Source organism: Taudactylus pleione, unplaced genomic scaffold, assembly GCF_031769625.1.
Source record: "Taudactylus pleione unplaced genomic scaffold, aTauple2 ptg000749l, whole genome shotgun sequence".
NCBI lineage: Eukaryota > Metazoa > Chordata > Amphibia > Anura > Myobatrachidae > Taudactylus > Taudactylus pleione.
The window spans coordinates 559,781-582,211 of NW_028285151.1; the positions used below are offsets into that span (position 1 = coordinate 559,781).

The window sequence follows — 22,431 nt, forward strand, 5'->3', positions numbered from 1 at the left end:
AGACCAGACACTCCCAAGAAATGCTAGAAATAATTATGTTGCCCAAAATGAAAATCTGAACCAATAATGTATTTTATTCCCCCCCGAGTTATATTATCTTCAGAAATAAGGGGATAAAGGAAGGTGAACCGCGCTCACTGGTATGACTGTAGGAGTGGAGTGGAGGGGGGGGAGGGAGGGGGGGAGAGGTCGGGAGAGGAAATGTGCGTGTATCTGGAAGGAAAGGGGGTTGGGAGTGTGAGAGTGCTGCGCCTATGGTAGGAGTACCCGTTCCTACCTGAGATAGAGACTGGTAGAATATGGGTAAGGCGCGCTCTCTAGTGGATGAGGGAGAGTGTAATGTTGGTAGGTAACAGTGAAGTATGTAACAGAGAGACTTAAACGGTGGTGGTGGGGTTCCGGGTTGCGATTCTGTGACGGTGGCTGATGTGGATCTCCAACGCGTTTCGGTAAGTTGTACCTTTTGCGGGACGCCGCTACACCATCAACCCCAAACAGACTTCCACCACCACATTGCCAGGCGTTAAGACTGTTGACCAAAGGTCCAGCAGGGACAACGTGCTGGTCCAGAACTGCACGGTAAGGAGCCCCCTAAAAGGGTCCACCCACCTTCCCCCCCGTGCAACCATTCTGCTCTACCCCCACTGCCCCTGGGTCATTCGTTCTCAAGCAGCATTGTGCCTACTTAATAAAGCCTTTGACCCAACACCACCGTTTAAGTCTCTCTGTTACATACTTCACTGTTACCTACCAACATTACACACTCCCTCAACCACTAGAGAGCGCGCCTTACCCATATTCTACCAATCTTCAGAAATAAATCTCATATATTTTACAATAATTCCATCCACAATTTATCAATTCATCTTTTACTTCTGGAACGATAAAATATTTTCCTCAAGCTTTTTTTTTAAATAAATATAAAATAAAATGTAATCTATTTTTGGGTATACAGTATATGGTGGAACAAGCATGTGATAATCATTAAAGTAAAACAGGATGCTTGTAGTATGTCAGAGATGATAATTTGTAAAACATGATCTGATCAAATAATATAGGCTGTATAGATGTTTTTATTTGCCCTTGTTATTTTGTACATATACATCTAGACACAATAATGTCTATTAGTATACCCTATTGCCAGTGCCAGATTAAACCCTGCGGAGGCCCCTTCAGTCGAAATCTAGGGGCCCCCTTGCAAATTAACTCGTAATACGATTTTAATTCTACCAACCAACAAATTTAATAAACCATACGTAGGTTGGACTGAACATTTTTTTACAAACTGACAGCTGACAGAAGATGAACTTTTAAGAGACAAACTGTAATGGGAATCTGATGTCTATGGGTTATGTACTTTAAAGCTGGATACACACTAGATGATATTTTGGCTGATTTGACGATTTCCAACTAATCGGAATAACAAATCGTTGAAATTGTGCAGTGTATACCCACTATGTCGGGCAGTGCGCTCTCCCGTGGGGTCATCAGCAGTGTCATAAGGGTGGCTCTACATGCAGCTCAACATGACGATGCGGCTGAAGACCCCAGGGAGTGGGGGGTTGGGTATGAAATCCCAACATCCAAAGGGGAGACAGGTAAGTGTTTTTCTAACCCCTACCCTAACCCTCCCTGGTGCCTAACCCTAACCTCCCCCCTAGTACCTAAGCCTAACCTTCCCCTCTCCACACCCTAAACCTAACACCCCCTCCCTGGTGCCTAACCCTCCCCCTATTGCCTAACCCTGCACCCTAACCCTAACCTCCCCCCAACACCCCAATACTTACCTTTGGGATGCCGACGGTTGGGATAATGGTGCCAGGATCCCGACCTGTCGGGATTTCGACACCAGTATTCAGACCGTCGGCATCCCGCATGCCAGCATGCCTACTACAACCCGCAGTGGGATGCGGCAGGGGCCAACATATCGAGCGGTCGGTCCGTCGGCAAGAGGGTCGTCTGTCTGATCGCTGGGTACGAACATCGTTTAGTGTGTACCCAGATTAAGTTGGTTCATTACAGTATTTTCTCTATAGAGTCTTTAATGTAAAGTTTTCGTTTCTATGAGTTGATTCATTTTTTCTATCTTTTGGAAACAAACAAAGTTTGATTGTAATTTTCTTTCAACATCAAATCAATATTATTTTGTTCCGTTGTCACAGGGCCCCTAAAGGCACGGGGCCCATAGGCCGGTGCCTACTCAGTTTATTTGGTAATCCGGCACTGCCTAGTGACATAACTTGCCCTATGCAGTATGCAAACTTTGCTGAACTATGAATCCGGTGTCTAGTGTGACAGTACTTCCTCATACGACTAGGACTGTCCAGCCACACATGATCTCTGTATTATCTATGTTACCGATGTGTAACCTCTGTCTCAACAGCTGTTCTGGAACTACTCAGCAGGCAATCTCAGGCAGCCCACCTCTGACATAGATAATACAGGACTAGAGCTCACGTGTGGCCAAAGCTGTAGTCGTATGTTTTTCTGATTACTTTCACATTGATTCTTTGCATACTACATAATGGTATGTTATTTACATCTTACTGTATTTCACTAATACTAAGAACAGCACTGCAAAGTAAAGCACATGGATGGATATATTATATATTGTTTATTAATTTAATCTTATTTCCATGTTGTGAAGAAACTGATCTGGATAATGACCACAGTTTGCAGCAACATATGAATAATATATAGATTGTAATACTTAAATAACCTGATTATAAAGAGAACTTAGAATAATACTATACCTCAGAAAGTCACACTCCAACTATAGTCAGACAAACATTACTTTCAGATCAAGGTTCTAATGGGAGTGTCTGCATACACCCATTCTGAGGGACGGAGATAATAGTTAATTCTAATATCTTTGTCACAGGGTTATTAGAGTCTACTGTAAACATGTCCAGTATAGTAAATAAAACCTATTTAGTTATTGTCTTCAGAAGTGGCACTAGATACTGTAGCTATAATAGGCCATTCTTTTTCTTTCTTTTGTTTCAAATTGTCACTGAATAGAAAAACAATAATCTATTTAGTAAAAACCTGTCAAATCTGTTAAATATGTAACTTTCTGAACAATCCACCCAGCCTTAAGGCACATTTTAGGTTTCACAGATTAATAAGACTGATAATGTTGTGGGGTCTGGTGATCACCTAGAACTGCAGGCACAGATGTTGATATGACATGTCATTATCAGTGTGTTATTCTGGTCTGGTGTTGACTTTTGTGCTCATTTCACCCAGGAGCTAAGCACTTATCTATGTTTTGCAGAGTCAGGAATGGATCATATGATTAGCTGAGCACACTGACCTGAAATTGACAGCATTCTTCCAGTGCAATTTGATAAGGATTGCCCATAATGCACATTCCATACAAGTAGTAGAGCTAAAAATGATCTTTAATTGATGTAGATTTATTATAATTTATCTAAATTCCACCACCATATTACACAGTACCTAGCATATTTAATAATTTGCATTAGGTCTTGCCCCGCTGAAGCTTACGGTTTCAATTCCCTAACACACACACACTAGGGTCAATTTTTTCTGCAGCTAATTAACAGTGTTTTAAGCTGGGTACACAATAGGTCGACGGGTCGATCTTTTGGCAGACCCGCCAACCTATCTGACATTTGGTAAGTGTATACACACTTACCAATTCATCTGCCCGATGTGCCGGGCTTGACAGCTCAAATGGGCGGGCATTTAAATTGCCCGTCCAGTTGAGCTGTCAATCACCGCAATCGCCGGGCATCCGTACACACCAGCAGATGACCGATATATATTTGAGATATGTCGGCTATCTGTTGTGCTGCACAGCAGCTCAGATATGTCTGTGAACTACAGTCAGGTGCATAAATATTGGGACATTGACAGAATTTTCAGATTTTGGCCTCTATTCACCACCACAATGGCTTTGAAATGAAACAAACAAGATGTGCTTTAACAGCAGACTTTCAGATTTAATTTGAGGGTAATTACATCCAAATCAGATGAATGGTGTAGGAATTACAACGGTTTCTATATGTGCCTCCCACTTTTTAAGGGGCCAAAAGTAATGGGACAAACTAAACAATCCTAAATCTAACTTTCACTTTTTAATACTTTGTTGCAAAGCTTGGAACGCATAGACATCACCAGACACTGGGTTTCATCCCTGGTGATGCTCTGCCAGGCCTCTACTGCAAATGTCTTCAGTTCCTGCTTGTTCTTGGGGCATTTTCCCTTCAATTTTGTCTTCATCAAGTGAAATGAATGCTCAATCAGATTCAGGCCAGGGGATTGACTTGGCCATTGCATAACATTCCACTTTTTAGCCTTAAAAAACTCTTTGGTTGCTTTTGCAGTATGCTTTGGGTCATTGTTCATCTGCACTGTGAAGCGCCGTCCAATGAATTCTGAAGCATTTGACTGAATATGAGCATATAATATTGCCCGAAACACTTCAGAATTCATTCTGCTGCTTTTGTCAACAGTCACATCATCAAAAAATACAAGGGAACCAGTTCCATTGGCAGCCATACATGCCCACGCCATAACACTACCACCACCATGCTTCACTGATGAGGTGGTATGTTTTGGATCATGAGCAGTTCCTTTCCTTCTCCATACTCTTCTCTTCCCATCACTCTGGTACAAGTTGATCTTTGTCTCATCCGTCCATAGGATGTTGTTCCAGAACTGTAATGGCTTTTTTAGATGTTGTATGGCAAACTCTAATCTGGTCTTCCTGTTTTTGAGGCTCACCAATGGTTTACATCTTGTGGTGAACCCTCTATATTCACTCTTGTGAAGTCTTCTCTTGATTGTTGACTTTGACACATATACACCTACCTCCTGGAGAGTGTTCTTGATTTGGCCAACTGTTGTGAAGGGGTTTTTCTTCACCAGGGAAATAATTCTTCTGTCATCCACCACTGTTGTTTTCCGTGGTCTTCCGGGTCTTTTGGTGTTGCTGAGCTCTCCGGTGTGTTCTTTCTTTTTAAGAATGTTCCAAACAGTTGATTTGGCCACACCTAATGTTTTTGCTATCTCTCTGATGGGTTTGTTTTGATTTTTCAGCCTAATGATGGCTTGCTTCACTGATAGTGACAGCTCTTTGGATCTCATATTGAGAGTCGACAGCAACTGATTCCAAATGCAAATGTCACACCTAGAATAAACTCCAGAGCTTTTACCTGCTTAATTGATAATGAAATAAGGAGGGAATAGCGCACACCTGTCCATAAAATAGCTTTTGAGTTGATAGTCCCATTACTTTTGGCCCCTTAAAAAGTGGGAGGCACATATAGAAACCGTTGTAATTCCTACACCGTTCACCTGATTTGGATGTAATTACCCTTAAATTAAATCTGAAAGTCTGCAGTTAAAGCACATCTTGTTTGTTTCATTTCAAAGCCGTTGTGGTGGTGAATAGAGGCCAAAATATGAAAATTCTGTCAATGTCCCAATATTTATGCACCTGACTGTAAGTCGTTCACAGACATATCTGCTGTACACACACGGCGATGCACTATAAACATATCGCCCATTCAAACGAGCGGGCGATATATCTATCAGTGTATACCCAGTTTTAGAATTGTGGAAAGAGACCAGAGGTCCTGTTTGAAACCCACGCAAAACATTGGGGCACATACAAACAATAAAATTATTTTTATTATTATTATTAATATAATGCAACAAAAATTCCTTAAAATCATACATATTGGATGGAACATAAAGCAAAATTTGGGTGATCAGACAGGACAGTTACAGACAAGTTACCAACTTTACAAGTATACATAATTATAATTCAGAGATTACATTATTTTACAGAGACCACAATGGGAAAGAGGGCCCTGCTTACAAGAGCTAGAAGTGCCATGCATATTCAATTGCAGTCGGGATTTTTTTTAAAAACTGAGGCGAAGGTTTTTTCCTCGCAGCCGTGGGGTTTTGCTTTTCAGTTACGTTACTCAAAATGGGAAGTAGTGATTTCTACAGAAATCACGCTGTCTTTTTTCTCGTACCTCTAGAGCAAGTCTCATTTTTCCTAAAATCGTTAATTTTAGGAAAAATCAGCGAAACTTGCTCTGGGACCCCGGTATAACACCCCATGAGGACTAAGTCAGCAATTGGGAGTTTCCAATTAGCTTAATTAGTCCTTAATTACTCACCTTCCGAGGCGGCGTCTTCTGCATCCAGCGTTGGGACCCGGTCTCCTGCAGCAGGGTGAGTATGTCAATGTGTGTGACTGTATATGAGTGAGTCTGTGTATGCAACCCCCCTGTGTGTGTCTCCTCCCTGTAACGGGCGCTCGGAGTACTACATCACCCAGCAGCCCTTGATCCTCCCACCAGCCCCTGGAGCCTCCCACCAACCCCTGGAACCCCCTGCAGCCCCCTACCCAGTGACAAGATGGAGGGGAGGCCACCGGGCAGGTAAGTAAAATTTTTATTTATTTTTTTACGCGATGCTGGGTTTTCAGCTATGAAAACCCCGCAACCACTTTTTTTATTGGATACCGGAGGTATCGGGAGCGCGCATACTCGTGGTAATCCAAAATTGGGCGCGAGGGGTGCCATTTTGTTATTTGGATAACCATTTTGTTATTTATAATATGTGTGTGGAACTAAGGGGGGATTCAGCTGTCTGTGTGTATTGTAGATCCTAATTAAAGTGCCTGGGAGCTATTCAATTGTTATGCACAATCAGCCCCGAGACTTCACTTATTCCCACAATGGCCCCTTTCTCACACGAGAATGCATGAGATTAAGCATTTTTTCTGGGCGCACTGCAGTTATGGTGCACCCAGCACTTGTTACCAGCTTGAAGCCCTACTTAAAGCAGATTTCTGCTCGCACCTCAGGAGGGTGTGAGCAGATATCCGCAATAAGTGCAGCCTCTGGGCTAGTTGTGCATAGTAATTGAATAGCTCTTGGCACTTTAGATGGAGCTACAATATCCACAAACAATTGACTTGTCCCCTTAAGCTGCCCATCCACTTAACGATGCGGGAGATGTCTCCCGCAGGGTGAAGTGCATACACTAAACGTTCAGACGTTCAATGTATGCAGATCAATCGTCCCCAAACATGGCAACCTGACAGTGGTCATCAGGTTGACCCTCATGTTCGGGCGATGATTGATGTTAAAAACGATCAGCAGGCACGCGCATCGCTGGTCGTTTTTAACCTTTTGCTGCCCGATTTGCGGGCGATTACCAGGCGATGGTGCAATAACGACCGTCGTTATCGCTCCATCGCTAGGTTTAATCACCTTGTGGATGGGCAGCTTTAGTGTGTCTGTATGTATCTCTATATTTATATATAAAATAAAGTACCCGGTTAGGGGTCTGCCTATTTCAGACTAATCTCTTGAATAACTGGATGGATTGTGATGGATTCATCTGTGACAAAAGGAAGCCAAGCAGTGATGATTTTAGTGAAGCAGTCACAGAACAAAATTTTGCACCAATCTGCTGTATAGGAGCTGGCCAGGGTGCTGAACAGCGAGAGACAATGGGCCTGATTCAGCAAGGAACGCAAGTGAGAAAATGCACGTACTCGGCCGATGTTTTCGCACTACGTGTACGTATGCATTGCACTGTGCGTGCACAAACTAGCCAGTGTGATCGGGTAAGAGTACGCAGACTACACGCAGTGTGTATGCAAGACCCTTCAAATATTGATTGACAGGAAGTGCCATTTGTGGGTGGTGACGGGGGATGGTTGGGTGAACACAGGCGTGCCTGTGTGTTGGGACGCCATTATACGTGCATAATTAAGGCAGTGCGGCGGCATATGCCGCCAGACAACTCGATACATGTAGGAAGTGGCCAAAATCCTGCACGACATCAAGTCAACCTCTATTGTGCATATGGGTGAGATGGTTCTCGATGTCACCGATGTTTCCGCTGTCTTGCGGACTACTCAGGCTTTGAGTAAGGGGAAGTGGGCAGCATTGTGTAGTGCTGGGCGTCTGCATCTTATGCTGCGGTTGCCCTGCGTATGCATTGATTAGCATATACACGCAGCGGCCGAGTGCATTCCTTGCTGAATCAGGCCCAGTGAGAGCATCAGAGATAACAATGTACCCTGTTGCTTAGCAGCAGACTATGGAGGGGAGTCAGGGACTGAGCAGGTCATGTCTTAGGTAGACAGAGAGTGAGAGACAGCCTCCAACGAACCCATGAAGATGCCCTGATGCAGACACAGTAGCCAGGAAGGAGCCTGGGAAGGCATAGCTATCAGGAATTTTAAAAATAACCACCATCAGAACACCATTAAATGATTTCCATTTGATGGTGACAAACATCGGACCGCCACCATCAACTGGTAAATGTACTACCATAAAAAAAAAACATCGATGTTTAGTAACCATCGGAGTTCAATGTCCAGGCTCTGGCCACCACTCTTCCACCATGAAGTGCTCCCTCTTCAGCGTGATGTCTCAGTAACTCCCATTGAAGTCAGCTGTTCTCGCACAGGGGCACCATGGTGAGAAAAGTTAACAGGGAGCCCAGTAAATATAGAGTACATTGTGCAAAGAGGACATTGCTGATCACCATGTTTGGAAGCTAGAGAGGGGTGGGCATGGAGGCTGCGGAAATATGCACATGTACCCCAGGCCTGGGGACATGCTGCTGATAGTGCTTACGGTAGCTGCATTATAAATCTCTCATCTATGATCCTCCTGTCCTTCCCAGCACATCCCAGTTGTCGGGCCCCAGCCAGCTGCAGATCAGCAGTTGGTGTGACGACACTGGTGAGATGCTGGGGGCAGGAGTGAAAAGCAGAGGTTTGTGGTGAGATGCAGATGCCTGTGGTGACAGGTTGTTTTGAGTCGTTGGGGGCTTTGGCGAGATTAAATTGCTCCCGTGCAATGCCATGGCAAGTTGCTAGTTTTATATATATATATATATATATATACACAAATACCACACACAAAAAAGAACGTGGAATGAGGGCACTCACCAAAAAATAGAAGATCAGCTTATTTTTAATCAGAGCATCAAATTAGTAGTTCATAGGTGCTACAAAATACCGACGTTTCGGCCCAGACAAGGGCCATTCTCAAGGTGCAGCAATCCAAAAATCACCAATACATCCTGGGTCTACGGAAGTCACAGACTAACTAAGCACATCGGATAGTACATAGTGCAGTCTCCCAGGGCCCTGTTATATAGCCAACACACTCATACCTGGTAGGCAATCAGTAATCAAGCAAATAAGTAACCAGCCACTTACCAGCATGTTAATTATCAAAACAACAGCCAAGACCATGAAGTACGGAGGGCGTAAGGAACCAATCAGGTTATCCACCGTCCATCCCGCACAGTGTCAACCCTCCGGCGCAACACACTGACGCACCATCGCTGGCGCGCTCAGCGTGACACGCTCCAAACGTCCAGCAGTGATGCACGCTACACCATGTGGTTCGCACACGGCTGCGCGCACACGCTGGACGCATAACCAAGGCAACAGGGCTTCAAGGTGATAGGCTGGTAAGTGCTAGGGCTGATGAATCATAAATAAACACAAAATATAGCGCATATAAGGTGCGTGTTGTACAAACAGGGACCCTGAGATATACTGCATGGAAGAATAATGTACATTAGTGTATAAACAATATGTAGTGACCAAAGTCACTAGGCAGCCAATCATAAAAATAACGCTACGCAAGAATAGCAGCAGAAATATAAACATATCACAATTGAAAATATAATAAAAAAAGAAGAAAGAAAGAGAAAACTAAACGATAAATGTGTACGATAATGCAGAATAAACAAACCAATATGCAGAATATGGGAAACATCAGAGAAAACAATGTTAAGGTAAAACCACAGACAGATGGTTGATCTCATTTAAACCACTTGGTGCCACAGTATCGAGCTTACTAATCCAAAAACTTTCCCTTTGGTGAAGCCGTTTAATACGGTCACCACCCCTAACCAATGGTGGAACCCAATCAATGAGGCGACACCGTAACATCGATATCTGGTGATCAAAAAGAAGAAAATGTCGGGCTACAGGTTTATCAGTGCTGCGTGTTTGTAATGCAGCCCTGATAGAAGATCGATGATTGGCCATTCGTTCCCTGAATGGTCTAGTGGTCAGGCCTACATAATAGAGACTACAGGGGCATGTTACAACATAAATAACAAACTCCATTTGGCAATGTAACCTATAGTTGATCCTAAGTTGTTTCCCGGTGTGCGGATGTGGGAAAGTAGGACCCACAAGTAAACTCCTGCAGGTGATACAACTCCCACAGCTCACACACCCAGGTTTTTGTTTCAACAGCCAATCCGTCCCCCGAGATTTCATAGGGGATAGCGTTGGTCTCATAAGTAACTGGTTCAAATTGGCATTCCTCCTATAGGCAAGCATTGGAGGTGGTACATTCTTCATCTTAAGGTCGGGATCTGATGTTAATAACGGCCATCGATGATGTAATGCTTTACGAACGATTTGTGATCTGCTACTAAATTTGGTAGAAAAAATCATTCTTTCATTATGTCCAGTATCAACAGGGTTAGTTAACTGTCTGGATGAATGCATTTCTCTTGATTTTAGAAGATTATGCTGAATGAGATGTTCATCGTAGCCCCTTGCACGAAACCGGTCAGTCATTTCAGATAGCTGACTATCGAGAACTTCAGCATCGATAGTATTACGTAGTACACGTAAAAACTGAGCCCTAGGTAGGCTATTAATAACCATGGGAGGGTGAAAACTGCGAGCATGCAAGAGGGTATTGCGATCAGTTGGTTTTCTGTATAGCATATACTCAAGAGATTCTCCTTTCTTGATAACTGTGACATCAAGAAAATTAATCCGTCCTGTATCGATGGTGCTGGTGAATTTAACTGGTTGTGGTAGATCATTAAGCCATTGTATCATCCCATTAAAGGATTCTATGCTCCCATAGGAAACATAGGACGCACACGAGGCGAGGGGGCGGGGGGAAGAAGAGCAAGGAGGCGCAAAATATATATGCGGTGTTTAATTTATCTACTTATCAACTAGATCAAGCTGAGACTTCACTGTTGTCCAAGGGCTTGTCATTTGTTCCTTTTTCCAACTTTAATGCACAAGATTGGAATATTGATATGTATAAATTTGGATGAAAATTAAGATTGCGTGAACATTATCTCGATTCGTCCTCAACCGTTAGATCAGATGAGTTGAAGAAAACCTCTACATTTGATCCTATCTCCACGAATCCCAGTATAAAGACTTTCCTTAGAATGACCTCCTGTGATGTGTCCTCATGCTCCACTAGGAAGAAATTTGATAATTTGTCTAAACTAGAGAGGGCCGCACTCAAGAAATTATGTGATAACCAAGAGATTGTCATCCGTAAGCCGATAAGGGTGGGGCTGTGGTCGTCATGGACTGGATCGATTATAATAAAGAGATGCTGAGGCAATTAAGTGACGTCACAACTTATGAAAAATTTATGTCTAATCCCACTCTTGAGTTTAAACGTATGATTGATCAAACGCTTAGATTGGGTCTCACTAATGGTTGGCTTAGTGATAAAACATTTCAGTACCTTACGGTGGACTTCCCCATTTGTCCAATTATATATCTTTTACCAAAGATTCATAAGACCCTAACTAGACCACCAGGCAGACCAATTATCTCCGCCAAAGGCTCATTACTACAGCCTATTGCGATCTTCATTGACAAAATTCTACAGCCATTAGTACTCCAGATTTCCAGCTTCATTAGAGATACACAGCATTTTTTGACCCTTTTACAACAACTGGATCCACTAAGTGAAGACACTCTGCTTGCTACCCTGGATGTAATGTCATTATATACCATTATACCGCACACTAGTGGTCTAGAAATACTACGTGAGGCACTCACCATAAACCCACATGCTACAATACCTACAGAATTTATTCTTCAACTAACCCAGTTCGTGTTGGAATATAATTTTTTTATGTACGATGGCGACTATTATCTTCAGCGATCAGGAACATCGATGGGGTCTAATTTGGCACCCGTGTACGCCAATTTGTTCATGGCTGCATTTGAGACTGAATTTATTTTACCGAAATTTGGATCTAACATAATTTTTTTCAAACGTTTTATTGATGACATCTTTATTCTCTGGAAGGGGAGCATAGAATCCTTTAATGGGATGATACAATGGCTTAATGATCTACCACAACCAGTTAAATTCACCAGCACCATCGATACAGGAAGGATTAATTTTCTTGATGTCACAGTTATCAAGAAAGGAGAATCTCTTGAGTATATGCTATACAGAAAACCAACTGATCGCAATACCCTCTTGCATGCTCGCAGTTTTCACCCTCCCACGGTTATTAATAGCCTACCTAGGGCTCAGTTTTTATGTGTACTACGTAATACTATCGATGCTGAAGTTCTCGATAGTCAGCTATCTGAAATGAGTGACCGGTTTCATGCAAGGGGCTACGATGAACATCTCATTCAGCATAATCTTCTAAAAGCAAGAGAAATGCATTCATCCAGACAGTTAACTAACCCTGTTGATACTGGACATAATGAAAGGTTTATTTTTTCTACCAAATTTAGTAGCAGATCACAAATCGTTCGTAAAGCATTACATCATCGATGGCCGTTATTAACATCAGATCCCGACCTTAAGATGAAGAATGTACCTCCTCCAATGCTTGCCTATAGGAGGAATGCCAATTTGAACCAGTTACTTATGAGACCAATGCTATCCCCTATGAAATCTCGGGGGACGGATTGGCTGTTGAAACAAAAACCTGGGTGTGTGAGCTGTGGGAGTTGTATCACCTGCAGGAGTTTACTTGTGGGTCCTACTTTCCCACATCCGCACACCGGGAAACAACTTAGGATCAGCTATAGGTTACATTGCCAAATGGAGTTTGTTATTTATGTTGTAACATGCCCCTGTAGTCTCTATTATGTAGGCCTGACCACTAGACCATTCAGGGAACGAATGGCCAATCATCGATCTTCTATCAGTGCTGCATTACAAACACGCAGCACTGATAAACCTGTAGCCCGACATTTTCTTCTTTTTGATCACCAGATATCGATGTTACGGTGTCGCCTCATTGATTGGGTTCCACCATTGGTTAGGGGTGGTGACCGTATTAAACGGCTTCACCAAAGGGAAAGTTTTTGGATTAGTAAGCTCGATACTGTGGCACCAAGGGGTTTAAATGAGATCAACCATCTGTCTGTGGTTTTACCTTAACATTGTTTTCTCTGATGTTTCCCATATTCTGCATATTGGTTTGTTTATTCTGCATTATCGTACACATTTATCGTTTAGTTTTCTCTTTCTTCTTTTTTTATTATATTTTCCATTGTGATATGTTTATATTTCTGCTGCTATTCTTGCGTAGCGTTATTTTTATGATTGGCTGCCTAGTGACTTTGGTCACTACATATTGTTTATACACTAATGTACATTATTCTTCCATGCAGTATATCTCAGGGTCCCTGTTTGTACAACACGCACCTTATATGCGCTATATTTTGTGTTTATTTATGATTCATCAGCCCTAGCACTTACCAGCCTATCACCTTGAAGCCCTGTTGCCTTGGTTATGCGTCCGGCGTGTGCGCGCAGCCGTGTGCGAACCACATGGTGTAGCGCGCGTCACTGCTGGATGTTTGGAGCGTGTCACGCTGAGCGCGCCAGCGATGGTGCGTCAGTGTGTTGCGCCGGAGGGTTGACACTGTGCGGGATGGACGGTGGATAACCTGATTGGTTCCTTACGCCCTCCGTACTTCATGGTCTTGGCTGTTGTTTTGATAATTAACATGCTGGTAAGTGGCTGGTTACTTATTTGCTTGATTACTGATTGCCTACAAGGTATGAGTGTGTTGGCTATATAACAGGGCCCTGGGAGACTGCACTATGTACTATCCGATGTGCTTAGTTAGTCTGTGACTTCAGTAGACCCAGGATGTATTGGTGATTTTTGGATTGCTGCACCTTGAGAATGGCCCTTGTCTGGACCGAAACGTCGGTATTTTGTAGCACCTATGAACTACTAATTTGATGCTCTGATTAAAAATAAGCTGATCTTCTATTTTTTGGTGAGTGCCCTCATTCCACGTTCTTTTTTGTGTGTGGTATATGTATATATTATTGAACTGGACTTTTGACCTGAGGAGGAGCACCCCCCCATATACTATTTTCACTTGATGAGGATGTGAGTGCAGAGATGAACTGTTCTTGTATATATATATATATATATATATATATATATATATATATACACACACAGTGCATCCGGAAAGTATTCACAACGCTTCACTTTTTCCACATTTTGTTATGTCACAGCCTTATTCCAAAATGGAGTAAATACATTTTTGTCCTCAAAATTCTAAACACTGGGCCTGATTCAGACCCGGTCGCAAGCACTGTGCGCTCGCAACTGGGTCAATGGTGGGCCAGTGCCAGGAGGCCGCACAAAAATAAAAAAAAACGCCCTGATTCAGAGCAAGCTCTCGTTCAGAGCATCCAGCTCTGAATCAGGGCCACAATACACCATAATGACAACGTGTAAAAAGTTTTTTGAGATTTTTGCAAAATTAATTTAAAAAAATAACGAAGAAATCACATGTACATAAGTATTCATAGCCTTTGCCATGAAGCTCAAAATTGAGCTCAGGTGCATCCTGTTTCCAATGATCATACCTGAGATGTTTCTACAGCTTAATTGGAGTCCACCTGTAGTAAATTCAGTTGACCGGACATGATTTTGAAAGGCATACATCTTTCTATATAAACTACCATCAGTCCTGTGTCATACCAACAGTAAAACATCCAGAGACCATTCATGTGTGGGGTTGCTTCTCAGCCAAGGGAGTGGGCTCACTCAATTTTGCATAAGAACACAGCCATGAATAAAGAATGGTACCAAAACATCCTCCAAGAGCAACTTCTCCCAATCATCCAGTTTGGTGACGAACAATGCCTTTTCCAGCATGATGGAGCACCTTGCCATAAGGCACAAGTGATAACTAAGTGGCTCGGGGAACAAAAGATCAACATTTTGGGTCCATGGCCAGGAAACTCCCCAAACCTCCTATTGAGAACTTGACAGTGCATGTCAGAGCACAAACCAAGCATGAAGTCCAAGGAATTGTCTGTAGACCTCCAAGATAGGATTGTCTCAAGGCACAAATCTGGGGAAGGGTACAGAAAAATATCTGCTGCTTTGAAGGTCCCAATGAGCACAGTGGCCTCCATCTTCCATAAATGGAAGAAGTTCGGAACAACCAGCCATCTAAACTGAGCGATTGGGGGAGAAGGGCCCTAGTCAGGGAGAACCCAATGGTCACTCTGTCAGAGCTACAGCATTCCTCTGTGGAGAGAGGAAAACCTTCCTGAAGGACAACCATCTCTGCAGAAATCCACCAATCAGGCCTGTATCATAGAGTGGCGGAAGCCACTCCTTAGTAAAAAGCACATGGCAGCCCACCTGGAGTTTGCCAAAATGCATCTGAAGGACTCTCAGACCATGAGAAACAAAATTCTCTGGTCTGATGAGACAAAGATTGAACTCTTTGGTGTGAATGCCATTCGTTATGTTCGGAGGAAACCAGGCACCACTCATCACCAGGCCAATACCATCCCTACAGTGAAACATGGTGGTGGCAGCATCATGCTGTGGGGATTTTTTTCAGTGGCAGGAACTGGGAGACTAGAGGGAAAGATGAATGCAGCAATGTACAGAGACATCCTGGATGAAAACCTGCTCCAGAGTGCTCTTGACCTCAGGCTGGGGCGACGGTTCATCTTTCAGCAAGACAACGACCCTAAGCACACAGTCAATATATCAAAGAAGTGACTTCAGGACAACTCTGTGAATGTCCTTGAGTGGCCCAGCCAGAGCTCAGACTTGAATCCGATAAACATCTCTGGAGAGATCTGAAAATGGCTGTGCACCGATGCTTCCCATCCAACCTGATGGAGCTTGAGAGGTGCTGCAAAGAGGAATGGGCGAAACTGCCAAAGATAGGTGTGCCAAGCTTGTGGCATCATATTGTGTCTGTAAGTACTGCCAAATGTGCATCAACAAAGTATTGAGCAAAGGCTGTGAATACTTATGTACATGTGATTTCTTAGTTTTTCTTTTTTATTAAATATGCAAAAATCTCAAAAAAACTTTTTTAGACGTTGTCATTATGGGGTATTGAGTGTAGAATTTTGAGGACAAAAATGAATTTATTCTATTTTGGAATAAGGCTTTAACATAACAAGATGTGGAAAAAGTGTAGCGCGGTGAATACTTTCCGGATGCACTGTGTATATATACAGTCAGGTCCATAAATATTGGGACATTGACAGAATTTTTAGATTTTGGCCTCTATTCACCACCACAACGGTTTTGAAATGAAACAAACAAGATGTGCTTTAACTGCAGACTTTCATATTTAATATGAGGGTAATTACATCCAAATCAGGTGAACGGTATAGGAATTACAACAGTTTCAATATGTGCCTCCCACTTTTTAAGGGGCCAAAAGTAATGGGACTATCAACTCAAAAGCTATTTCATGGACAAGTGTGGGCTATTCCCTCGTTATTTCATTATCAATTAAGCAGGTAAAAGGTCTGGAGTTGATTCTAGGTGTGACATTTGCATTGGAATCAGTTGCTGTCGACTCTCAATATGAGATCCAAAGAGCTGTCACTATCAGTGAAGCAAGCCATCATTAGGCTGAAAAATCAAAACAAACACATCAGAGAGATAGCAAAAACATTAGGTGTGGCCAAATCAACTGTTTGGAACATTCTTAAAAAGAAAGAACGCACCGGAGAGCTCAGCAACACCAAAAGACCCGGAAGACCACGGAAAACAACAGTGGTGGATGACAAAAGAATTATTTCCCTGGTGAAGAAAAACCTCTTCACAACAGTTGGCCAAATCAAGAACACTCTCCAGGAGGTAGATGTATATGTGTCAAAGTCAACAATCAAGAAAAGACTTTACAAGAGTGAATATAGAGGGTTCACCACAAGATGCAAACCATTGGTGAGCCTCAAAAACAGGAAGACCAGATTAGAGTTTGCCAAACAACATCTAAAAAAGCCATTACAGTTCTGGAACAACATCCTATTGACAGATGAGACAAAGATCAACTTGTACCAGTGTGATGGGAAGAGAAGAGAAGGAAAGGAACTGCTCATGATCCAAAACATACCACCTCATCAGTGAAGCATGGTGATGGTAGTGTCATGGCGTGGGCATGTATGGCTGCCAGTGGAACTGGTTCCCTTGTATTTATTGATGATGTGACTGCTGACAAAAGCAGCAGAATGAATTCTGAAGTGTTTCGGGCAATATTATAGGCTCATATTCAGTCAAATGCTTCTGAACTCATTGGACAGTGCTTCACAGTGCAGATGGACAATGACCCGAAGCATACTGAAAAAGCAACCAAAGAGTTTTTTAAGGCTAAAAAGTGGAATGTTATGCAATGGCCATGTCAATCCCCTGACCTGAATCCGATTGAGCATGCATTTCACTTGATGAAGACAAAACTGAAGGGAAAATGCCCCAAGAACAAGCAGGAACTGAAGACATTTGCAGTAGAGGCCTGGCAGAGCATCACCAGGGTGAAACCCAGCGTCTGGTGATGTCTATGCATTCCAGACTTCAGGCTGTAATTGCCTGCAAAGAATTTACAACAAAGTATTAAAAAGTGAAAGTTAGATTTAGCATTGTTTAGTTTGTCCCATTACTTTTGGCCCCTTAATAAGTGGGAGGTACATATAGAAACCGTTGTAATTCCTACACCGTTCACCTGATTTGGATGTAATTACCCTCAAATTAAATCTGAAAGTCTGCAGTTAAATCACATCTTGTTTGTTTCATTTCAAAGCCATTGTGGTGGTGAATAGAGGCCAAAATCTGAAAAATCTGTCAATGTCCAAATATTTATGGACCTGACCGTATATATATATATATATATATATATATATATATATATACTGTATAGAGAGAGAGAGGGAGTTCCATATTCCTATATGTAAGTCAAATTTTGTCAGCTTATCCCCCAGGTGTCACTAGTTAGTATGGTTCTGCCTCTTTAAGCCAGTGAGCCAGCACTTAAACCCATTGGAAAGGCATAATGTGTATTTAAAATCTATGTGATACCTAGAGCCAAAAGCTCATATATTTTAAAAGTCAGTGTAGGGACTGACCAGAATGGGAAGACCATGACATAGTTGGTCAGCTTCAGGGCTGGCGCAACCCGCTCAGCAGATCCTGCACTGCACGGAGGCGCCAGGCTGGAGATGCGATCTCCCTGCAGCTGCTGCTGAGTCAGGGGCTGCCGCTTTGCCTGTCAAACTGTATGACAGGCATCGGCAGCCTGCTACAAGGAAGCGCTCCTGAGCCTGAGTGGATCTTCACACAGTCCCACCCCCTGCTGATCGGGTCTGGACAAGGGGGCAGGGTGCCAGATGCCCCCCAGGACCAGTACAATGTAGTTTGAGGAGCATGACTGACGGCCAGGTGACTGCACTCATGCACCAGTGGTTACTTCCTGTCCTGAGTCCACCCTCTAGTCTGTACCTCTGCCAGTTCCTGCTCAGTGCGATGCCCCAGGGAACCCTCCCACCTGCCTGAGAGCCTGAGGTCTCCACCCTCTCCTATCCTCTGACTGTATTCTATTCTTTTGCATGAATCTCCAGTGACTGTCTGGCTCTGTCCCCTCACCGCGATTCTCCTCCCCCTCCTGACTGTCACTAATCTGACTATTCTCTATGGAAAGGTATATTTCCCCTTTAGATACTGCATCTGAAAGTGACATGAACTGAGGGCGGAAGTCCAGTTACCTGCCCACACAGTCCACCAGAAAAGAAAGTTGGTCACTCGCCACGCTTCAGGCTCCCCCTCTATGCCCACTTGGATGGTAGGGAATGACGGACACTGGCTGATGACATCAGGGTCAATCTACGGAAGGGGATCTAGCTGCTTCCATTCTACTACACCTGCTCAACTCCTGTCCTTAGCCAAGAACCCGCCTCTTACACTGAGTCCCTGCCCCCTCATCTACCCTGTGTGACTATTCTTAACTACTCCTTCTTGGCTTCTTGGCACACGAGACCCCGCTTACTCATATACCATGTCTGACTTCTAATGTACTCCGTCATGTTCCTTGCCAAGACCACGCCCCCTTGCCCCAAAGATTCGCCCCCTTCCCAGTCTGTCCTGTCTCTAAATTAATTTCCTGTACCCCGGAGCTCCGCAGCGGCCAGAAAGTTCCTCCTCCTGGACAGGTAAGTAGTGGAGGGGTAAAAATGTTATCTAGGGGGATGGTATACTTATGCAATGAGATGGGGTGTATTTGATATTTATTTGGAGGGGTTAATACTGTCTGTGCTGGGGATGATGTATTAATATGTGTTTGTCTATGTGTGAGGGCTGTATTCAAATGATGGTCCCCATTTATCAATGATAGTAAACACCAGCGCAATTTTTCGTTTAGTATCACTGTGATACAAATGAAACGTTTACCAATACTTACACCACCGGTGGGGTCATGCGTAGTCCAGCGAAGTCCTCATCCTCTGCGAGGTCCTCCACTGTTCTGCTGGCAGCCTAACTCTGCCAGCGATGGGGCTCCGGTGTTATGTGCATTCACGACGGTCCGTCTGCGCATGTGCATGACATGGGGACCCGGTAGTGCCTGGAAGGCTTCACTGAAACCGCTAAAAGGGTTATGCCTGGCAGAGAAGTAACTAGACTAGACTAGATCATTGGCGCACCCTCACCCCCATTTTTTTTAAAAATAGGGTACATAAGACATATGCCTGAAAAAGGAGCGTTTCCTCATGGGGAAGGAGTACTGATCCCATTGTTCTACTGCAGGGCCGCAACTAGGGGGGGGGGCTAGAGGTGCACGTGCACCGGGTGCCGGATTGCAGGGGGTGAAAAAAGCTGACTCGAGGTGGCTTGGGGGGCTGCAGATTCAGAAAACGGCCATCCAAAAATGTCCGCCACCAAAGAGGAGACAAATGCTAGAGGTCCTTACTGGCCCTCTAGTGTCTGTCTCCTCCTTGGCGGTGGCCATTTTTGGATGGCCATTTTCAGCAGATTCCATGCGGACTAGCCGTCCGCATGAATGCTGAAAACGGCCATCCAAAAATGGCCGCCACCTAGGAGGAGACAGATGCTAGAGATCCTACTGGACCTCTAGTATCTGTTAGGCCAGCACAATGCACACAGCGTTCCCGGCACCGGGACCGCTGGCATTGCCGGGAGAAGATGCTGAAAGCTGCATCTTCTCCCGTGAAAACCCCTGGGAACGAGCATAAACCCCCTGGCAATGAGCATAAACCCTCCTGGCAACGTGCATGATACCCCATCTCAACGAGCATGTAACCCCTGGCAACGAGCATAAATCCCATGGCAACGAGCATGTAACCTCTGGCAACGAGCATAAACCCCCTGGCAACGAGCATGTAACCCCATGGCAACGAGCATGTAACCCCTGGCAACGAGCATGTAACCCCTGGCAACAAGCATAAACCCCCTGGCAACAAGCATGAAACCCCATGACAACGAGCATGTAATCCCTGGCAACGAGCATGGAAATGGTAATGAGCATAAAACTCTTGACAACGAGCAGGTAATTTTAAAGTAATTAGAAGTCTTACTGTGGGGTATAAAATGGTGTCGGGCAAATATTTAAGTGGCACTTTGGTAATAGGCATTACAGTGTGTGGCATAATGTGTAATGGGCATTATGGTGTGTGGAATAATGTAAGTCACTATACCAGGGACGTCTGAGTAGTGCACTGCCTTATGGAGGAGCAAGGACAAACTCCAGATACAGGAAGGGAGGGGGCGCAAAATTGCTGCGTTGCAGCGGGTGACAGATATCCTAGTTTCGGCCCTGTCTACTGTTATCCAGTTGTCAATGCCAAATACAGTATGAATCCAATGGCTGCACTAATGAAACACAATAATTATGCAGTATAACTCACCAGCTGTAAATGTAGCAGAGCACTGGAGAATCTGCACCTGCAGCAGGATTTGTCCCTCAGAACAGCCATGCACAAACCTGGAGCTGGCAGTGTAGATCACTGATTGAAGGTATAGGAAGATTGCTACTTGTAGAGTATATGCAGCAAATATCAGTGGTGCGGAGGACCGTGTATGTGCCTTGCTCCCACAGCTGAATTCACAGGCAGATACCTCCATGTGTCTTACTGCTATGTGAAAGGTGATAGGTTCAAGTTCCGTGTATGACAGTATTTTGAAATGTGTGTGTTAAACAATAGAGAATTTGACTGAAGGTGCTTGGGGGGTGGGTTGTTACTCTAGGGGGTGTGCCCAGCGCTCCCTTAGCTGCTGGGTTCCCCCCAGACTCACACCCACCTGGCATCTATTCACTTGATACAGTGCTCTCCAACCTTTCCCCACCTGCGAGACACTGCGGCCGGTGGGTGTGACCATGCTGGTAGAAAAACCGGGTCACTTGCTTGTGTATGGCCCTCAGGCTATCTGGCATTCCAGATGAAATGAGCAGCAGCAGAGGATTAAAATAGAAACTATTTACAGTTTTACACTATACAAATAGTTCCATCAAAAACAATAGTGTACTATGAAGCATATTTTATTATAGGAACTATATTGGCCATAAGGTAAAGATGAGATTGGAGGTCAGGGGTCCAGACAGGACTCCAGAAACAGGCATTTCAAAAGCAGCTTTATTAGAATCTACACAGCAACACAGTAGCATGACCAGAAACTGTGAAGTTACCTGTCGTCGTTATCGTTCAATCGTTCAAAAAATCGCTCAGTGTAAAACGATAAACGATTATCGTTCATGCGCATTCACATTTGTCGATTGTAGTTTGTAGTTCAGTCAGACTGGCCAACTGAAGTTGCAACACTTTTCCTTCAATACACAGAAAATTGTTTATTAAGTAAAGTAAATCCAACTACTTTGTAAAACGATTTTCGTTCAACGAAACTCGTTCATTACTTACATCATTGTGTGTGTACGCACCTTTAGAGATCACCTTGAGCTCAAACGAAGGCATCATTCCTAAGACTGCATAGTGTTGGTGCAAAATAAGGAATGGAGAGCGATTGTAGGGGGAACTAAGGGCCTGATTTAGACCCGCTCGCAAGCGCTATGTGCTCGCAAGCGCGTCAATCACCTCCCGGTGCGAGTGAGAAATTCACTCGCTCCGGGGCTTTCTACAAACGAGGCGGCTGTCGATGTTGATCGACAGCTCATCCCGTTTTGTAGGCGGGGAGGGGGGTGGCTGGTCAAATGGAGCCGTTCCTGAAGGAACGCCTGTCATTTGAGGGAGGCCCTACTGACATCATGAGTGATGTCAGTAGTGAGCTTCCGGCTCTATTAGAGCCGGAAGCTCACTGAGGTTTGCGGCAGATGAGACCCTACCACAAGGGTCTCGTCGCAAGCCCAAT

At 44.0% G+C, this 22,431-nt stretch overlaps 1 protein-coding gene across 2 annotated transcripts in view; it reads right to left on the bottom strand.

Moving 5' to 3' along the window:
- SDSL (serine dehydratase like) overlaps window positions 1-21,236 on the bottom strand; it is a 34,026-nt gene extending 12,790 nt beyond the window's left edge. Inside the window, exon 1 of one of the 2 annotated variants that reach the window (XM_088457236.1) lies at window positions 20,976-21,236. In XM_088457236.1, the coding sequence (XP_088313362.1) occupies window positions 20,976-21,044 (69 nt within the window). In that variant the 5' untranslated portion in view covers window positions 21,045-21,236. Of the gene's footprint in view, window positions 1-8,959; window positions 9,121-20,975 lie in introns of those variants that run through there. The other variant, XM_088457237.1, reaches the window with a different exon arrangement.
- Window positions 21,237-22,431: the final 1,195 nt, after the last annotated feature.